Here is a 14486-nt window from a genome sequence, read left to right as displayed (position 1 = left end):
GTCTGGGGAAAGAAACTGTTCCTGTGTCTGGCAGTTTTCGTAAGCAAAACTCTGTAGCGCCTGCCAGAAGGTATTCTGAAAGAGGTTGTGTCCAGGGTGCGACGGGTCAGTAGTGATGTTTCCTGCCCGGTTTCTGGTTCTTGTATGGTACAAGTCCTGGGGAGTGGGCAGTTGGGCTCCAATTATTTTTTCTGCTGTTTTTACTGTGCGTTTCAGTTTGTTTCTGTCCTGTTTAGTTGCTGCTCCAAACCAGATGGTGATGGATGTATGTACACAGGACAGATTCAATGACTCCAGTGTAGAACAGCATCAACAGCTCCTGTGGCAGACCAGACTTACGTACTTAACTAGTGTAGAAAGTACATCCTCTGCTGGGCCTTTTATCAAATGTTGGCTTATTTGGTCGGTTTTATCTTTTAATTTAAGCAGATAAGATAGATAAAATTTGCAAATCTTATCTGTTTGAACTCACAAAAAAATAAGGAATCCAAAATAAAATATATATTTATTATTTATTTATCATAGATTTATATTCCTTATAAACACTATAATTTCATAGTAGTAAATAAATTACATATGTTTTAAAAGGAAATACTTTGAAATGAATGATTTTCATTTGTACACTTGTATCCTAAATAGTATAAGGGAGAAGAATATGGTAAATATGGTAATATACTCTCGTGGCGTACTACTTAGTACGCTAGTATGCTTTATTATAACGTTACCCAGATACCTGTGTCGTCATTACGGACGGATCCATTCTACGTTTTTAAAGACAATAGATTTTCATTTAAAACCTCGCCATAATCTGTATGACAAGCGTTTAAAGTAATCTTCGAGAGGTTCTAAAGCTAAAAACAAGTTTCCTGTGAACAGGATATAAGAGATTGCAGCTTTAAATGCGTTTTAATAATATTGTATTGTGTGGGAATGGACGCGCCCTGCCGATATTGGTCACGCACGCGCCCTGCCGATATTGGTCACGCACGCGCAGTCGGTTTGGTAGCGAGAAAAACGCAAGTCCACGAAATGGCGTCGGCAGCAGGTAATTCAAATTTTTGTATAGACAAAAAAAAGACAACACATTTTCTTTTTCTCCGTAAAATTTTATTCCGGTCGATAGAAATTGCATGCTGTTATTAATGATAGCTATATAAGGTATGTTTTCATTGCATAACCCTTGTGCTTGTTAGATTAGTTAAGCGGGTTGCGTCCCAAATAGCTCTATTCTTTATACAATAGTGCTCTATGACGAATATAAAGTAATAGCGTTCACGCCCTAGGTAGGGGACTTCATTCAGGTATTTAGGACCGGTCCCTTGTTATTGGTCCGGTTGCCTAGCAAGGCTGTAATTTAGCCGGAGAGCGATGAAATGGTGGCTTTAAATAATTAATTAGGATGAATATGGAAGAGATTAAAAGGCTTTCGGTGTTAAATGTAGTAGGGGGTTAGCTAGCTGAGAAAGCAGAATCTGGAGAGATTTTGGTATAACGGCTCCATTTGATTTAATAAGATGTACGTTTTCGAATGTGCAGTCGAATGGGACGAATGTTAGCTTGGTTAGCCCGTTAGCCCATTAGCTTGGTTAGCCGCAGATATCTATGGGTTAGCCTATTAGCTTGGTTAGCCGCAGATATCTATGGGTTAGCCTGTTAGCTTGGTTACGAATACGTTTTCGAATGTGCAGTCGACTGGGACGAATGTTAGCCGGTTAGCTTGGACCATTTTATCCGTTCAGTTATTTCAGGGGGTTCACCGTGGTTTGTGTGTCTCATACCGCAGTTTTTGTATATATAGTTATATTTCAGTATATAATTTTATGTTTCGGCAAGTAATTCACTAAATTTAAAAACTTTGTTGTTCTTATTGTTGGGTATGTTGTTTTAGCAATGCAGCTCCGAGGTCGATAATTTGACTCTTTGTGTCCAGGGCACAAAGGCATCTGGATTGTGAATGAACGTTAGACGAAATCATTTAATTTTCCGGATTTTGTTCCAGGGTTGGATTTGAAATTGTATTATTTATGTGGGAAATAGATTGTGGATAAGATTTACAGATGGAGAAGGTCGAGATTTGTGGGTTAGCTGCACATTAAAAATGCCTCTGCGCCTCATTGGGATTAGAAACAACAGGATTAGTGGCATAATCTCCCCTCCTCACGTTTGTCTTTATAATTTAGGATGCTTATGCATATACAGCAATGCTGAGATGTAAATATGCTGCTGTTAAAGTTTATAAATCTAGCCAGAAAGACGGAGTTGATTAATTTTCCATAACAGCAGCTCGGTTAGTAATAATCTGGTTAAAGGATTATACATCTACATAATTTTTCACAAATTTCCCCTCTGTGGGACGAATAAAGCGTTCTTATCTTTACTGTTCATTAAATCATGGTATTTAAGCAACAATGGTATTGTTATGCAAGGAGTCTCCTATGTTTATTTTTACACTCTTAAAAAAGAGTTGTTTGTGTTTTCTGGTTCCTTTCATTATTATTATCTTTTAAAATGATCTGGATTAATGATGATGATAAGAGATGTTAAAGACAAGGATTTTGCAAGTTTGGGCCTTTTACAGGGTTTATTAAAAACATTTTCGAATAATTTTGCCTTTTTAATTCTGAGTTTGTAATCTAAATTCTTTGAATTACAGAAGTTCAAAAAAGTCTGTTGTGACATGATTCTGAATATATAGACCGTGAGCAGTTACTCTTTAGTGCATCCATGTAGCTTTTGTAAAGATTACTTACATCAAATGTTTTTGGTTGTTGCAGATTATAACAGTTACGGACAGGCTGGAAGCCAGCAAGGGTAAAGACCTCTTTTATATTTAATACTCAACTGCTGCTGTGGCATCACAACTTTTCTTTTGATTTTACATTTACCTGTGTAGTAGTTTGTTAATGTGTGTGTGTGTGTGTGTGTGTGTGTTCAGGTATGGCTCCTATGCAGCCCAGCCTGCTCAGGCTTATCAGCAAGGTACCCAGGTAAATCAGTCAGCTATACACTCACACTCAGCAAATTGACAGTTAAGCAAATCCTCTTTTAATACAAACACATCAGGGCCCGTGTTCATGAAAATTCTTAAGTGTAAAGAATTTCTCATGGGCTAGAGAGACAAGTCTTGCGTCACTGTATACAACGTTATACAGCAACATTAGCGCAGCAGCGGCAAACACATCAACAATGGTGGATGTTGCTTTACTGTTAATTTTCATGGCTTTGTGAACGTACATTGGCATCCAAACACAGCGAATCCTGATTTAAAATGATTTACAAATGGCGCTAAGGATGTTCTCTTTTTGTCTTGTTGGTCACAGTAACCCCGCCTCCAGCCCCTGACGCAAGTGGTTCTTAAGTGTAGATATGCACTTGTGATGTAGTTCTTAGAAAATTCTTAATGTTGATGTTTCACCTTAATTTTTAAAGAGAAGATCCTAGTAAAGATAAGTTATTCATAAAGGATAAGGTCAAAAGGTGTTCAGAGTAGCGAGGAGGACTTTTAAGGGGCTTAATAGTGTTATTTATGGAATCATAAATTCCATAAATAACACTATACTAGACAGTAGGAGTATTAAATGGGAATACAGAGTATATGACATCAGTTATGTACATAGTGTGAGAGTGCATGGTAGTGTAAATAACAAAATGGCACAGTCAAACAACATAACACAAGGAAATAATCCCTGTTCAAAATTTGGCAAACCTTTTGTTGTAAATATCATGTATTGCCTCCTTTAGCATCAGTGATGATGTGCACAATAACAAAAGACTGCATAAGGTCCTTAATTCTCTCAGGTGGTATAGCTGCCCATTCTACTTGACAAAATGCCTCCAATTCCTGTAAATCTTTTGGTTATCTTTGCACCACTTTGGGGAGATCTCAAACATGCAGTTTGTGCAATGATCTTGAGGTCAGGAGACTGTGATGGTCTCCAGGACATCAACTTTTTCTGCTGTAGCCATTGGATAGTGAATCTTGCATTGTGTTTTGTATCATTGTCATGTTGGTACATCTAAGAGTGTCCAATGTGCAGCTTTTCTACACTGCAGATTGTCTGCCAGTATTTTCTGATAACATGCTGCATTCACCTTGCCATCAACTTTTACTAACTTCTCTGTGCCACTGGAGCACATACAGCTCCAAAACATCAGAGATCCACTACCATGCTTTACAGTGGGGATGGTGTACTTTTCACCATCGCCTTGTTGTCTCCTCTTCAAACATAGCATTTATGGTTGTGACTATAAAGTTCAGTTTTTCTCATCACTCCATATGACACTGCTCCAGAAGCTGTGAGGCTTGTCTAGTTGTTGTACTGAAGGAGAGACTTTTTGTGGCATGGGCGCAGTCACGGCTTTCTCTTTTTCTTTTTTTATTCACAACTCGACCATGCAGATCATTTGTGTTCAATTACCTCCTTATTGAGCTGCTTGAAACACCACCACTACTCCAGAGCAGCCTTTATTTCTCTCAAAGCTGTTTGTGGGTTTTTCTTTGCGTCCTGAACAATTCTTCTAGCAGCAGCGGATGAAATCTTTCTTGGACTACTTGACCTCTTATTTCCCACCTCCTTTTTTTTAAGAGTTTGAACAGCAGTGACTGCCATTTTCAAGTGCTGAAATATCTTTTATATCCTTTTCCTGCTTTATAAATCCAACTACCTCATTACGCAGGTCCATTGGCATTTCTTTAGTCTTCCCCGTGGTGCAGTATCCAGCCAAGACAGTGCATCACCTCATGAGCTGAGAAATTCACTGTCTTTATGTACAGACACTAATTACAATTGCAATGAGTCACAGCTGTGAAAATCGTCTGATTGCCATTTAAACCTCTGTGTTTATAATGTGGCCAAACATTCAAAGATATGTAAAGTTTTAATCAGGGTTGTTTAGGTGATTTTCAGTTTTCATTAAGTTTTAAAAAGGAGTCAAACAACTGTGATAATTAGGGTTGGGAACCCAGAACCGCTTCTGTTTTTGCGATGCGATGACGGGCAAAGTGCTGGGAGCGGTCACTTTAAATAGCCATGTCTTACCTCCATGAATATTAATTGTTTGAGTCATGCAACCAAATTAACGCTTACCACAGAAATCAGTCACTCGTGCTGCTGGGCTGAGGTACGCTTTGTGTTAAACCTGTCTTAAAAAAAAAAAGTCTAAAGTGTGGATTAATTTCCAAAGCTACAACAAGGAAGCAAATCTAAAAAAACAAAACACATTTTCCAAAAATAAATGTTGTAGTACAACACTCAGGACATCAGTGATCTGAGTTTGGTGACAGTACAGTGTATTACAGTAATTGACTGTTTTTTGTTTTCGCTTTTTGGGTTTTTCACTTTGACAGTCCCTTGGAATCTGTCTCTTACTGTAGGTGTTCGCACATAGAGACTTATGTATTTTGTCCAACGAGGAGGAAAGCTGATATTGAGGAAACTTGGGTTGTAGCTGCTTCTCTACATTACTACGATAAAGAGGCGTTTATTTGTGTAATAAGTGTGTTTAGGTCAGGAGCTATTGACTCGGGAAATTCGAATCTGTGAATATAGAGCCAACTTTACTTAAGTCCCTCTGAGAGGGTTTTCTCCACAGCTGGAGATACAATAAGCCAGGAAAGGTCTCGTCTTCTCCCAGAGAAAGCAGACGTGTTAATTTTTCTTCAGAAAAATTGCTAACTGTTTTGCTAAGTTGTAATTCTGAATGTTAAATTTGATGTTGGACTTATTTAAATTGATATGAATTGAAATGCTCTATTTAAAATATTTAAAGAGTGATTGATTTAATAAACACAAATGGAATTGTTTAAGTATTGTGCATTATTTTAGACATTTTCTTTTATTATGGAATCGGAATCAGAACCGGGAATCGTAAGGCAGAACTGGAATCGGAACCGGAAAATTCCTTTTGATACCCAACCCTAGTGATAATGAATGACTTCACATGACCACTATCCTTAAATTATAAAAACAACAACTTTCAAGCACAACTGTGTACAGTTTTTAGAATCTTTATATGAACCTAGGTCTGTGGGAAATGACCTATAATCTTCGTTTTTATTTCAAAGGTTACAGCTGTTTTTTAACATGTCTATTTTAAAGGTTGTCAGTTCAAGGCCATGCTCATTTTCAGAGGCCTTGGGTGAAGAAGTAAATTTCCGATAAATTATTTTAAAGCCAAAACATTTTGAAAAACAAGAAGAAATAAGACAAACAAATACAATAGTTTATCCTGTCTTCCAGATGATGCCTCCACTTTTATCTCTGATTTTATTTGATAGAAATTACATAATTGTAAGAGGGCAGGAGTATTGATGCAGTTATGCTTCAAGTTCAAAGTAAACTTAAGAAGAACATGATGGAAAATGTACAAATGTTTTATTGCTGCTTTTTTTTTTTTTTTTTTTTTTTTTTTTTTAAATAAACCTTTAGGTTTAAAAGAATCTCCTATCTTTCAACTGTTTTATCCAACAAAGAAAGATGGCATGGTGCCCTTACCATCATTTGATCTGTTTTTAGCAATCATATGGTCAACAGCAAGGCTACGGCTCCTACACCCAGCCTGCTGATTCAGCTTACTCCCAGAGTGGCAGTTCGTCTGGAGGGTACAGCGGCCAGACTTATGGGTCTTCATATGGACAACAACCAGCCAGCGGTGAGGGTTTTTACAATGCTCATGTAACTATTGGACCTGCGTTGTGCGGAGATTGTGCTGCTTATATATTAGGAAAACAAAAGGAGAAATCTACAATAATTGTGTAGTAACCCCGAAGTGATCTTAATTTCAATTGTCTGACCACACACGTATTTTAATTGTAAACTTTCCCCTGTCTGTAGGTGGCTATAATGCTACCTCAACCACCCCTCAGGGCTACTCTCAGCCCGTCCAGGGTTACGGAGGCAGCAGTTATGATGCATCCTCTGCCTCCTCCAGCACTAATCAGGCCTCGTATGGTGGCCAGAGTGCATACGGAGCCCAGCCTGCTTACTCCGGGTACGGACAGCAGGCCGCTGCTTCTTCAGCTCCTCCCAGGTACTGAGGCTATTTACAGTCATGCTCTATTCATAAGTAACAGTGTGGGTCTCTCTAGTGCTAAGTTTAGAGACCCAACATATTTGAGTTCCTGAGCACATTATAGGGTTTTATGTTCTTGCTTTGAATGAAAGAAATGTTTAATTGTCGCTCACCTTTGGAATAAGATCACATCCGGTCACGAACGATTTTAACTACATCTCGTTATTCTGTCAGTTACAGCTCTGGTAGTCAGCAAACTCCAGGATATGAACAGAACTCGTACTCCCAGCAGCAGCAAAGCGGCTATCAAGGTGGCCAGCAAAGTGGCTACGGTCAGCAGAGCTCCTACAGCCAGCAGGGTGGATACCAGCAGCAAGCTCCACCACCGCAGCAGCCTCCACCTGCCAGCTACCCACCACCTTCTGGGTCCTACGGCCAGCCTCCTGCCAGTCAGTATGGGCAGCAGGGCAGCAGTGGAGGTGCTTATGGACAAAACGACTACAAACCACCCAGTCAGTATGGTAGGGTGGGGCATGCATGGAAGTGGTTTTGGCCTAAATCAGCTGCAGCCACAAAGCCTACTGCAAATCTTTGTAACCGACTCTTGTTTTCTTTCTTCTGTTTGTTTAGGTAATTACAGGCAGGACCACCAGAACGGCAGTTACCCGGAGTCCGGTGGTTATGGCGGTGGAATGGGAGGGGGGGAGAGCCGCGGGCGTGGCAGAGGGGGGTTCGACCGGGGCATGATGAGAGGAGGAATGCGTGGGGGAATGAACCGTGGAGGCATGGGGTAAGTGTGTGTGTGCGTTTGTGTGTGCCTGTACCACCGTCACTCTCATTCCCTTATACAGGATCTGTGAACGGCCATTAAGGGGCTGAGGGTTATGCTAAATACACCAACACCTTTTCTACTGTGACTTATAATTGAATGGACTGAGTTCAGTTATTCGTAGCTAGGGATTGCTAGACCGGTGAAAGGTTAAACGGAGGCTTTGCCTTCAGAACTTCTTTTAAAACACTTGTTAAACATGGCAGCAATTTTCAAGCTTCAGCCCATAGTTTAAATAAATTTCGTTATGAAAAGTGTAGATGATTTTGAATAGCTCCCAGCCCTTAGCTACATGGCCGAAGGTAAGAGGTTGCAGAACTGTTATTTTGGGGAAAATGATCAAAAATCATTTCCATATCAGTGTTTCATTATTAAAAGTTTGTGTGTCACAGAAGCTAAGCTCTAAGCAGAAACCTGAATAGATTTGGCTTTGGTTTAGCAAATAAAGATTAAGGGTTTTTATTAAAAATATTTTGGGTTTATTGACATTTTTAACACAGTTACTGGTCCTAGCTTTGAGGCACTTTAACAGCATATTATATCATTCTATAGAAAATTTGGCTATCGGCCACCGTTGCAGTTAACTGTAGTGCTGCACATTTTAAAGCTTTAAGTGCTGGGTTCTGGGTGTTTCTGGTTGTCTGTGTGTCTGTAAAATGGAATCACACATTTTTAAATAAACAAATTACCTTTTAGATGGTTTCTAAAATCTTTTCAGAAATGGATAAAGTAAGCAAAAACTTTCATTCAGCCTGTTTTTAACAAAAACGATTTATGTATCTTTTTTATTCCCCTCCAGATTAAGGGTGTATAATGGTCTTGGTGGGCAATTCTGCCAAAGTTTTGAACAAAAAAGAAGCTCTCAAATGTTTCCAAAGGGTTTTCTGTGATTTCTATTTCAAAGGTTTTGCTGATAATCCAGTGATGAACAGGTGGTATTTCAATTCTGAAAGTGAATGCAGTGTTTCAAATATTTGTGTTTCCTGGATCCTGGGTTGCTAAATTCTCACTTTTTTAAAAAAAAAAAAAAAAAAAGACAAACGGCTTTACTACCTTTTAGGAAGAATGACGAGTCTCTGTCAGGTCTTTAAAAGGTCTGTCCTAACTAAGAAGTGTTACTGCTTAGACAAGTTCATGACTGTTGACCACTGCAGCAGTATTTCTTTCAAGTAAAGTGTTTGTGTAAAGCATTTAAAATGGGTATCTCTTAATTAAAAAAGATTGCACCAGCTATAACGTACCACTCTGCACTAAAAGCACTGGAACTGGATTAAACAAATCTATTCTTGACTTTCTACTGTATAACCTGTAGCCATATCAGAAGTTTCTCTCAGGCAGGAGTTTCCCCTGCTTATTTAAAGTGGTGTGTTTTTTACTGCCAGCAATTTTCCAAATACACTGCATCCATTTTCTCTTTTTTTCCCCTTAATATGAGTTCTGGGAAAAAAATGATATATTTTTTTAAAAATAATTTTCATATGGTTATTGCATTTGTCTCTTCTGAATGAATATGAGCAATTCTGCTTTAACATGCTTTGTCACATTTATACGCTGCAGGTAACAAAGTGAGAGCCATGTTAACACAGCAATTCATTTACAGTACCGCTACTCAGTTCAGTGTGGCCCGGCAGCCTATTCAAATGGGGACATAAAGAGTTGGTGGCATCATTTAAAGCGGAGAGATTCGAGTGTGGTTTAACCCTCATGGGGGGGTCACAGAGAAAAGTTTCTTTAATCAGAAAAATAACTGTAATGCTCTGTTTGAATGTTTGATAGCATTTTTACTTTGTATAATTATTTCTAAAATGTATTTGTAACGGAAAAGAATAGTTTTTTTTTTTTTTTTTTAATGCTTTTATTTCTTAATTTTTTTTGACTGAACATGCATGTACCAGCTTTGTGTAAGCAGATTGTTTCAGATGCAGTCAGATATGAGTAATTTGTGTAGAGGTGGGTGATGCGATGGATAAGACAATCAAACGCGTTAACGTTTTCAGGGTCCATGTAGTTTTCTGTTAGAAGGAAACAAGTGATGGTAAATTACATTTGATGTTTTTCGCCAACCCCCCCTATTAAGGTCTTCATTGTTGGCTTCCACGTGAAACTTTTCTTGATTTTTTTATAGAGCTCTTCAGTTTGTTGGCAGCCGTGACTATGTGGGTGGAGCAATTGCTTTGATAATGAACAGCATCACAGTGGAGTTCGTGATCCTCCCGATCCTGATCAGGACTTCGTATCGCTCACCCATTACTTTGCACTGAATTCACTTACAGATTTTTATGATTTAACAAATTGTTCTAGCAAAGATTTATATTTTCCACCATAAAATAACCCAGCTGCTGGGCTGCATCTGAAACAATTCATTAATTTATTTGTGTGTGTTTTTAAAAAAAAAAAAAAAAATCCACGGCTGTGGTAGTAAAGAACCCTCCCTGTATTGTTTAACCATTTTGAACATTGTTCAGCCACAAACATGTAAAGTACTTGACGCCATTTGAACACACTCTTCCCCCCCCCACCCCCACCTTAAAACAAGTGTTAACTAAACCAAGTGTTGTAACTAGTCTGGGGGATGTTTAGGGCACATTGTTGGGGTGTGTAGAGCCAGACGTGTCCATTCACCCCCATAACCCCCCATTTTGTGGTACTGAAGTGGCTGTTTAAAGGGAAAATCGCCTTCATATCTCCGCTTATTCCCCCAGCATCACTGGAGACAGAGGTGGCTTCATTAAGCCTGGTGGTAAGTTTTAATGAGAATTACCAGAGCATACACAAACTTGCTTTTATTCCACCATTTTCATGGATATTTGATATTACAGAGGGGAAATATTTCTTTTTTTGCCTTGCCATGCAAAGACACAAGTCTGCCGGCTAGAGTTTTAAGGGTTCTTATGAACAGTTATTTATTGGTTGACTATGGGGTTGGTTCAATTTAATAAGAGAAATATGGGTTAAAAAATTATGGACTCCTTCAAAGAGTTTTTTTTACATTTTAGGGTGTAATGGTAACTGACCGTGTGCCACACACAATGTCAGGGTTTACTGCATTCTCTATGAATTTAAGGTACGGAGTCCAATTTGGGTTTGTGGTTTGGCATGTTTTATTTATTTTTTTTTGCTATTCATGGCACACTTGCAGAAACAGTTAGGTTCAGGTGTTCAAGTTAATTTTAATAGATTATTTTAAAATAATTTCCCCACAACATTGAGGCACAGTGGTATCTTATCTTTCTTCTTATGTTTGAATGCTCAGAAGAGCAAGTGTGCCTGGGGAAAGTCTTTACCTGGAGTTGGTCATGTCAGTGTTCAGAAAGTGAAGTGTGTAGGCTAACTTGCTCTTTTTCTTTCTTCCTTCCTCTTCCATCAATAATCTCAGGACCTGATGCAGACATGGGTAAGTGGACCTGTTTATTTTGTTAGAATACCGAATGTGTACTGTAAAAACTTCATTAATGGGAGCAACCCAAGCCCTGCACAGTGGATTCTAAACTGTGTGTTTTGCATGTTAGGCCGCCCAGAGGAGCAGGATGACTCTGAGAACAGCACCATTTACATCACTGGCCTGACTGAAAACGCAACAATGGACGAAGTGGCAGAGTTCTTTAAGCAGAGTGGCATTATCAGGGTGAGGGAACAGTATGCGACTGATACTTTTACTGTTTAAGCAAGCATGGAATCATTATATTAAATGGGTATACAGAGAAACTGCTAATCTGAACGGCAAATTAGTCAATGTTTTTCAATGAAACAGGAAGTAGATGTGTTTCAAAATTGCATTTAAAAACAGTTTATGGACATGCTGTTTATCTTCCGCAGATTAACAAACGAACCGGTCTCCCAGCTATAAACATCTATACAGACAAGGACTCTGGGAAACCCAAGGGCGATGCCACCCTGTCCTACGAGGACCCCCCGGCTGCCAAGGCAGCAGTGGAGTGGTTTGATGGTGTGTTAGTTTGTTTGCTTATACATACAAGTTTCAAGCATGTTCTACTATAAAAAGCAGGACGTGTTTTAACACCATCAGCTGCTCTCTCAAATGACCGTTGCCAAGGGTTAGTGTTGCATGTAGTGTGTTCAAACTAGCAAGCTTGTAAAGCACAGTACCACAGAACTGATGTTCTCGATGTACCTTGAAGTTCGACGGGCATTTTGGGTTATTGTTGATGCTTTTATGGTAGATTTGCAGATGCATTAGTATTTCTGTAACTGAGGGGAGGGGGGGAAACAACAATGCACCCGGTCAGTTTTGCCAATGAACAACCCTTCATTGAAACCATTCATCTTTTTTTATTTTTAAAAATGTTTTAAAGCTTGAAAAATCTTTTAGTATGCAAGTTCAGTAGTTGACTGGTTTTCTTCAATCTGTACAGGTAAGGACTTCCAAGGGAAGAAGCTGAAGGTGTCGATGGCTCGGCGGAAGCCCATGATGATGAGGGGTGGAATGCTGATGAGAGGAGACCGTGGTGGCATGATGGGAAGAGGAGGTGAGTAGTCAGTGGGTCTTTAGTGAAATCTGCAATTAGTGAATATGGTGCTGTATGCCAGGCTTTATGGCACATTGTAGGAAGAGTATTATGTAAGCATGTTTTTGTTCCCATAGGGATGATGGGTCGTGGTGGTATGGGCCGTGGTGGAGAGCGCGGAGGCTTCATGCCTCGAGGTGGGCCTAGAGGAATGGGCCGAGGGGCACCAACTGGTGGAAACATGCAGCAGCGAGCTGGAGACTGGCAGTGTCCTAATGCGTAAGATTCTTCCCCTTTTCACTTCTCCCCTTTAAATCTTAAGTCCCTTACTTAAAAATGCTCAGTAGTCTCATGCCTTGCCTCAATTGTTGATTGGTTCCTGCTTCTGTCATGTCAGTGGTTGTGGAAACCAGAACTTTGCTTGGAGGATGGAGTGTAACCAGTGTAAGGCACCCAAACCTGAAGGTTTTGGTCCACCTCCATTCCCTCCAGGTAACTGCATCTTTGGCATACTTGAAGGATGAATTTTATTTAAAGAATTATGTTTGACTGAGAGATGTTTCAAAACCTCCTCCCCATGATTGAAACTGATTTGACATGCTTGGTATTTCCAGGTGGTGAACGTGGACGTGGCGGCCCTGGAGGCATGCGTGGAGGCCGTGGCATGGACAGGGGTGCGCCAGGAGGCCCTGGAGGTCCTGGAGGATTTCGTGGGGGCAGAGGGGGAGACCGCGGTGGCGGATTCCGTGGGGGCAGGGGCATGGACAGGGGTGGATTTGGTGGGAGGGGACGTGGTGGACCTCCAATGGATGACATACGTGGAAGGGGCCGGGGAATGGGACCTCCAGGGAAGATGGACATGAAGTGAGTTCAAATTTTATTGTGAAAAGAAAATCTGGTTGCCTCAACATTCTTACTAGTTAATGAGAAATTGGTACAGTACTTATGCTGCTACTTTTATCACTATAATCAGACTTGATTTTTGTTGATTGTAAAGCAAGCTATTGGACCTGGAGTTACTGAAGCACATTTTTAAAGTTTTTCTTAACACATTAATGCATTAACACATCCATTATAAAATCAAAGACCCTCTGTCAGGTAAATTATGATGTACAGCTGAATTAGATAGGTTAGACTTGGTAAATGCTATGACTAGGAAATGCAAGTTAATGTTTCATCTTATGGGCAGTGTATGCTAAATGATGCTAGTTTTATCTGATAATGTTCTATTTTTGTGTCTTCTTCAGGGGTGAGCATCGCCAGGATCGGCGGGACAGACCATACTAAACCCCACTGGTTTTCATTCAGAAGATTTTAAACTTGTAATTCCATATTTATAACGGTTAGTGTTCAAATTAACCAGTAGTCCTTTTTATTATTATTATTATTATTATTATTATTTTTAGACTTTTCGTTTTTGTTTGTGCTTTGTATTTTTTGCTTACAAATCCAGATGTCATGCATGCTATTGTGTGCAGACAGTGTCTGTGCAAAATGTTTAATTGTGGAACTTTTTTTTGTTTTTGTTTTTTTTTTTATTATTTTAAAGCTGACGTCCTGTTTTACTTTAGCCCATTTCCTACCTGTGTAAATTGAATTAAAAATAAAACCAAACGTGTTGAATTAAACAAAACCAACGAGTTGTTTTGATGTTGGGTCTCATTGTATTATTGCTAAGGGACAGAAATTGTTCATTTACCATATGGGTGTAGTTTGGATGTACTAACTATATGTACAGTTTTGTTGTAGTGGATTAACATGAGTGAAACTATACTGGACTCCAGCCCCGACGATCGTTAGCCTTGGATCTTTTATCCTGTATTCTGTCTAGCAAAGATTAAATGTTCCATAGCATCCTGATCTGCACTTAAACTTGTTTCATCATGTTTTTCTTCGTTGTTGCTTTGTTTTTTAATAATCTATACCACAGTGCTAAAACTGGTGGTGGAAGATGGAGCCGATTTACTTTTCTATAAAAGATTCTACTTTTACTTCCTCACTTATCTGGATATAAATGAATTTATTTGTACAAACATCCAATACATTTGGTATACTCAAAAAAAAAATCCATAAAAGATGACTAGATCGACTTTGTCATATAGATTACGCTATAGTATCTGGAATATACTGATATTAAAACAGTATCTGGAACGTTTTGGGAAAACCAGTCACTTTATATT

At 39.2% G+C, this 14486-nt stretch overlaps 1 protein-coding gene across 4 annotated transcripts; it reads left to right on the top strand.

The window, feature by feature from the left end:
- Positions 1 to 957: 957 nt before the first annotated feature.
- On the top strand, positions 958 to 13911 carry ewsr1a (EWS RNA-binding protein 1a). 4 transcript variants are annotated; one of them, XM_060895440.1, is made up of 16 exons: positions 958 to 1045; positions 2775 to 2811; positions 2936 to 2987; positions 6516 to 6651; positions 6834 to 7029; positions 7252 to 7532; positions 7642 to 7801; positions 10543 to 10580; positions 11217 to 11234; positions 11350 to 11465; positions 11657 to 11786; positions 12214 to 12327; positions 12444 to 12585; positions 12704 to 12798; positions 12921 to 13170; positions 13554 to 13911. In XM_060895440.1, the coding sequence occupies exons 1-16, from the start codon at positions 1030 to 1032 to the stop codon at positions 13591 to 13593; spliced, it is 1821 nt and encodes a 606-aa protein (XP_060751423.1). In that variant the 5' UTR covers positions 958 to 1029; the 3' UTR covers positions 13594 to 13911. The 4 variants fall into 4 exon arrangements, with proteins under 4 accessions (XP_060751423.1, XP_060751426.1, XP_060751422.1 ...); XM_060895443.1 differs by having other exon boundaries at positions 7246 to 7490; XM_060895439.1 differs by having other exon boundaries at positions 7246 to 7532.
- The last annotated feature ends 575 nt before the right edge of the window (positions 13912 to 14486 follow it).

The sequence above is a fragment of the Tachysurus vachellii genome, chromosome 20 (genome assembly GCF_030014155.1).
Source record: "Tachysurus vachellii isolate PV-2020 chromosome 20, HZAU_Pvac_v1, whole genome shotgun sequence".
Lineage (NCBI taxonomy): Eukaryota > Metazoa > Chordata > Actinopteri > Siluriformes > Bagridae > Tachysurus > Tachysurus vachellii.
This window is presented reverse-complemented; position numbering and strand designations above follow the sequence as displayed.

Excerpts from the sequence above, each read along its gene's own strand:
- ewsr1a (XM_060895439.1), top strand. Across the intron at positions 2,988-6,515 it reads CTTATCAGCAAGGTACCCAG|CAATCATATGGTCAACAGCA; the intron begins GTAAATCAGTCA and ends ATCTGTTTTTAG. Across the intron at positions 12,328-12,443 it reads TGGCATGATGGGAAGAGGAG|GGATGATGGGTCGTGGTGGT; the intron begins GTGAGTAGTCAG and ends TTGTTCCCATAG.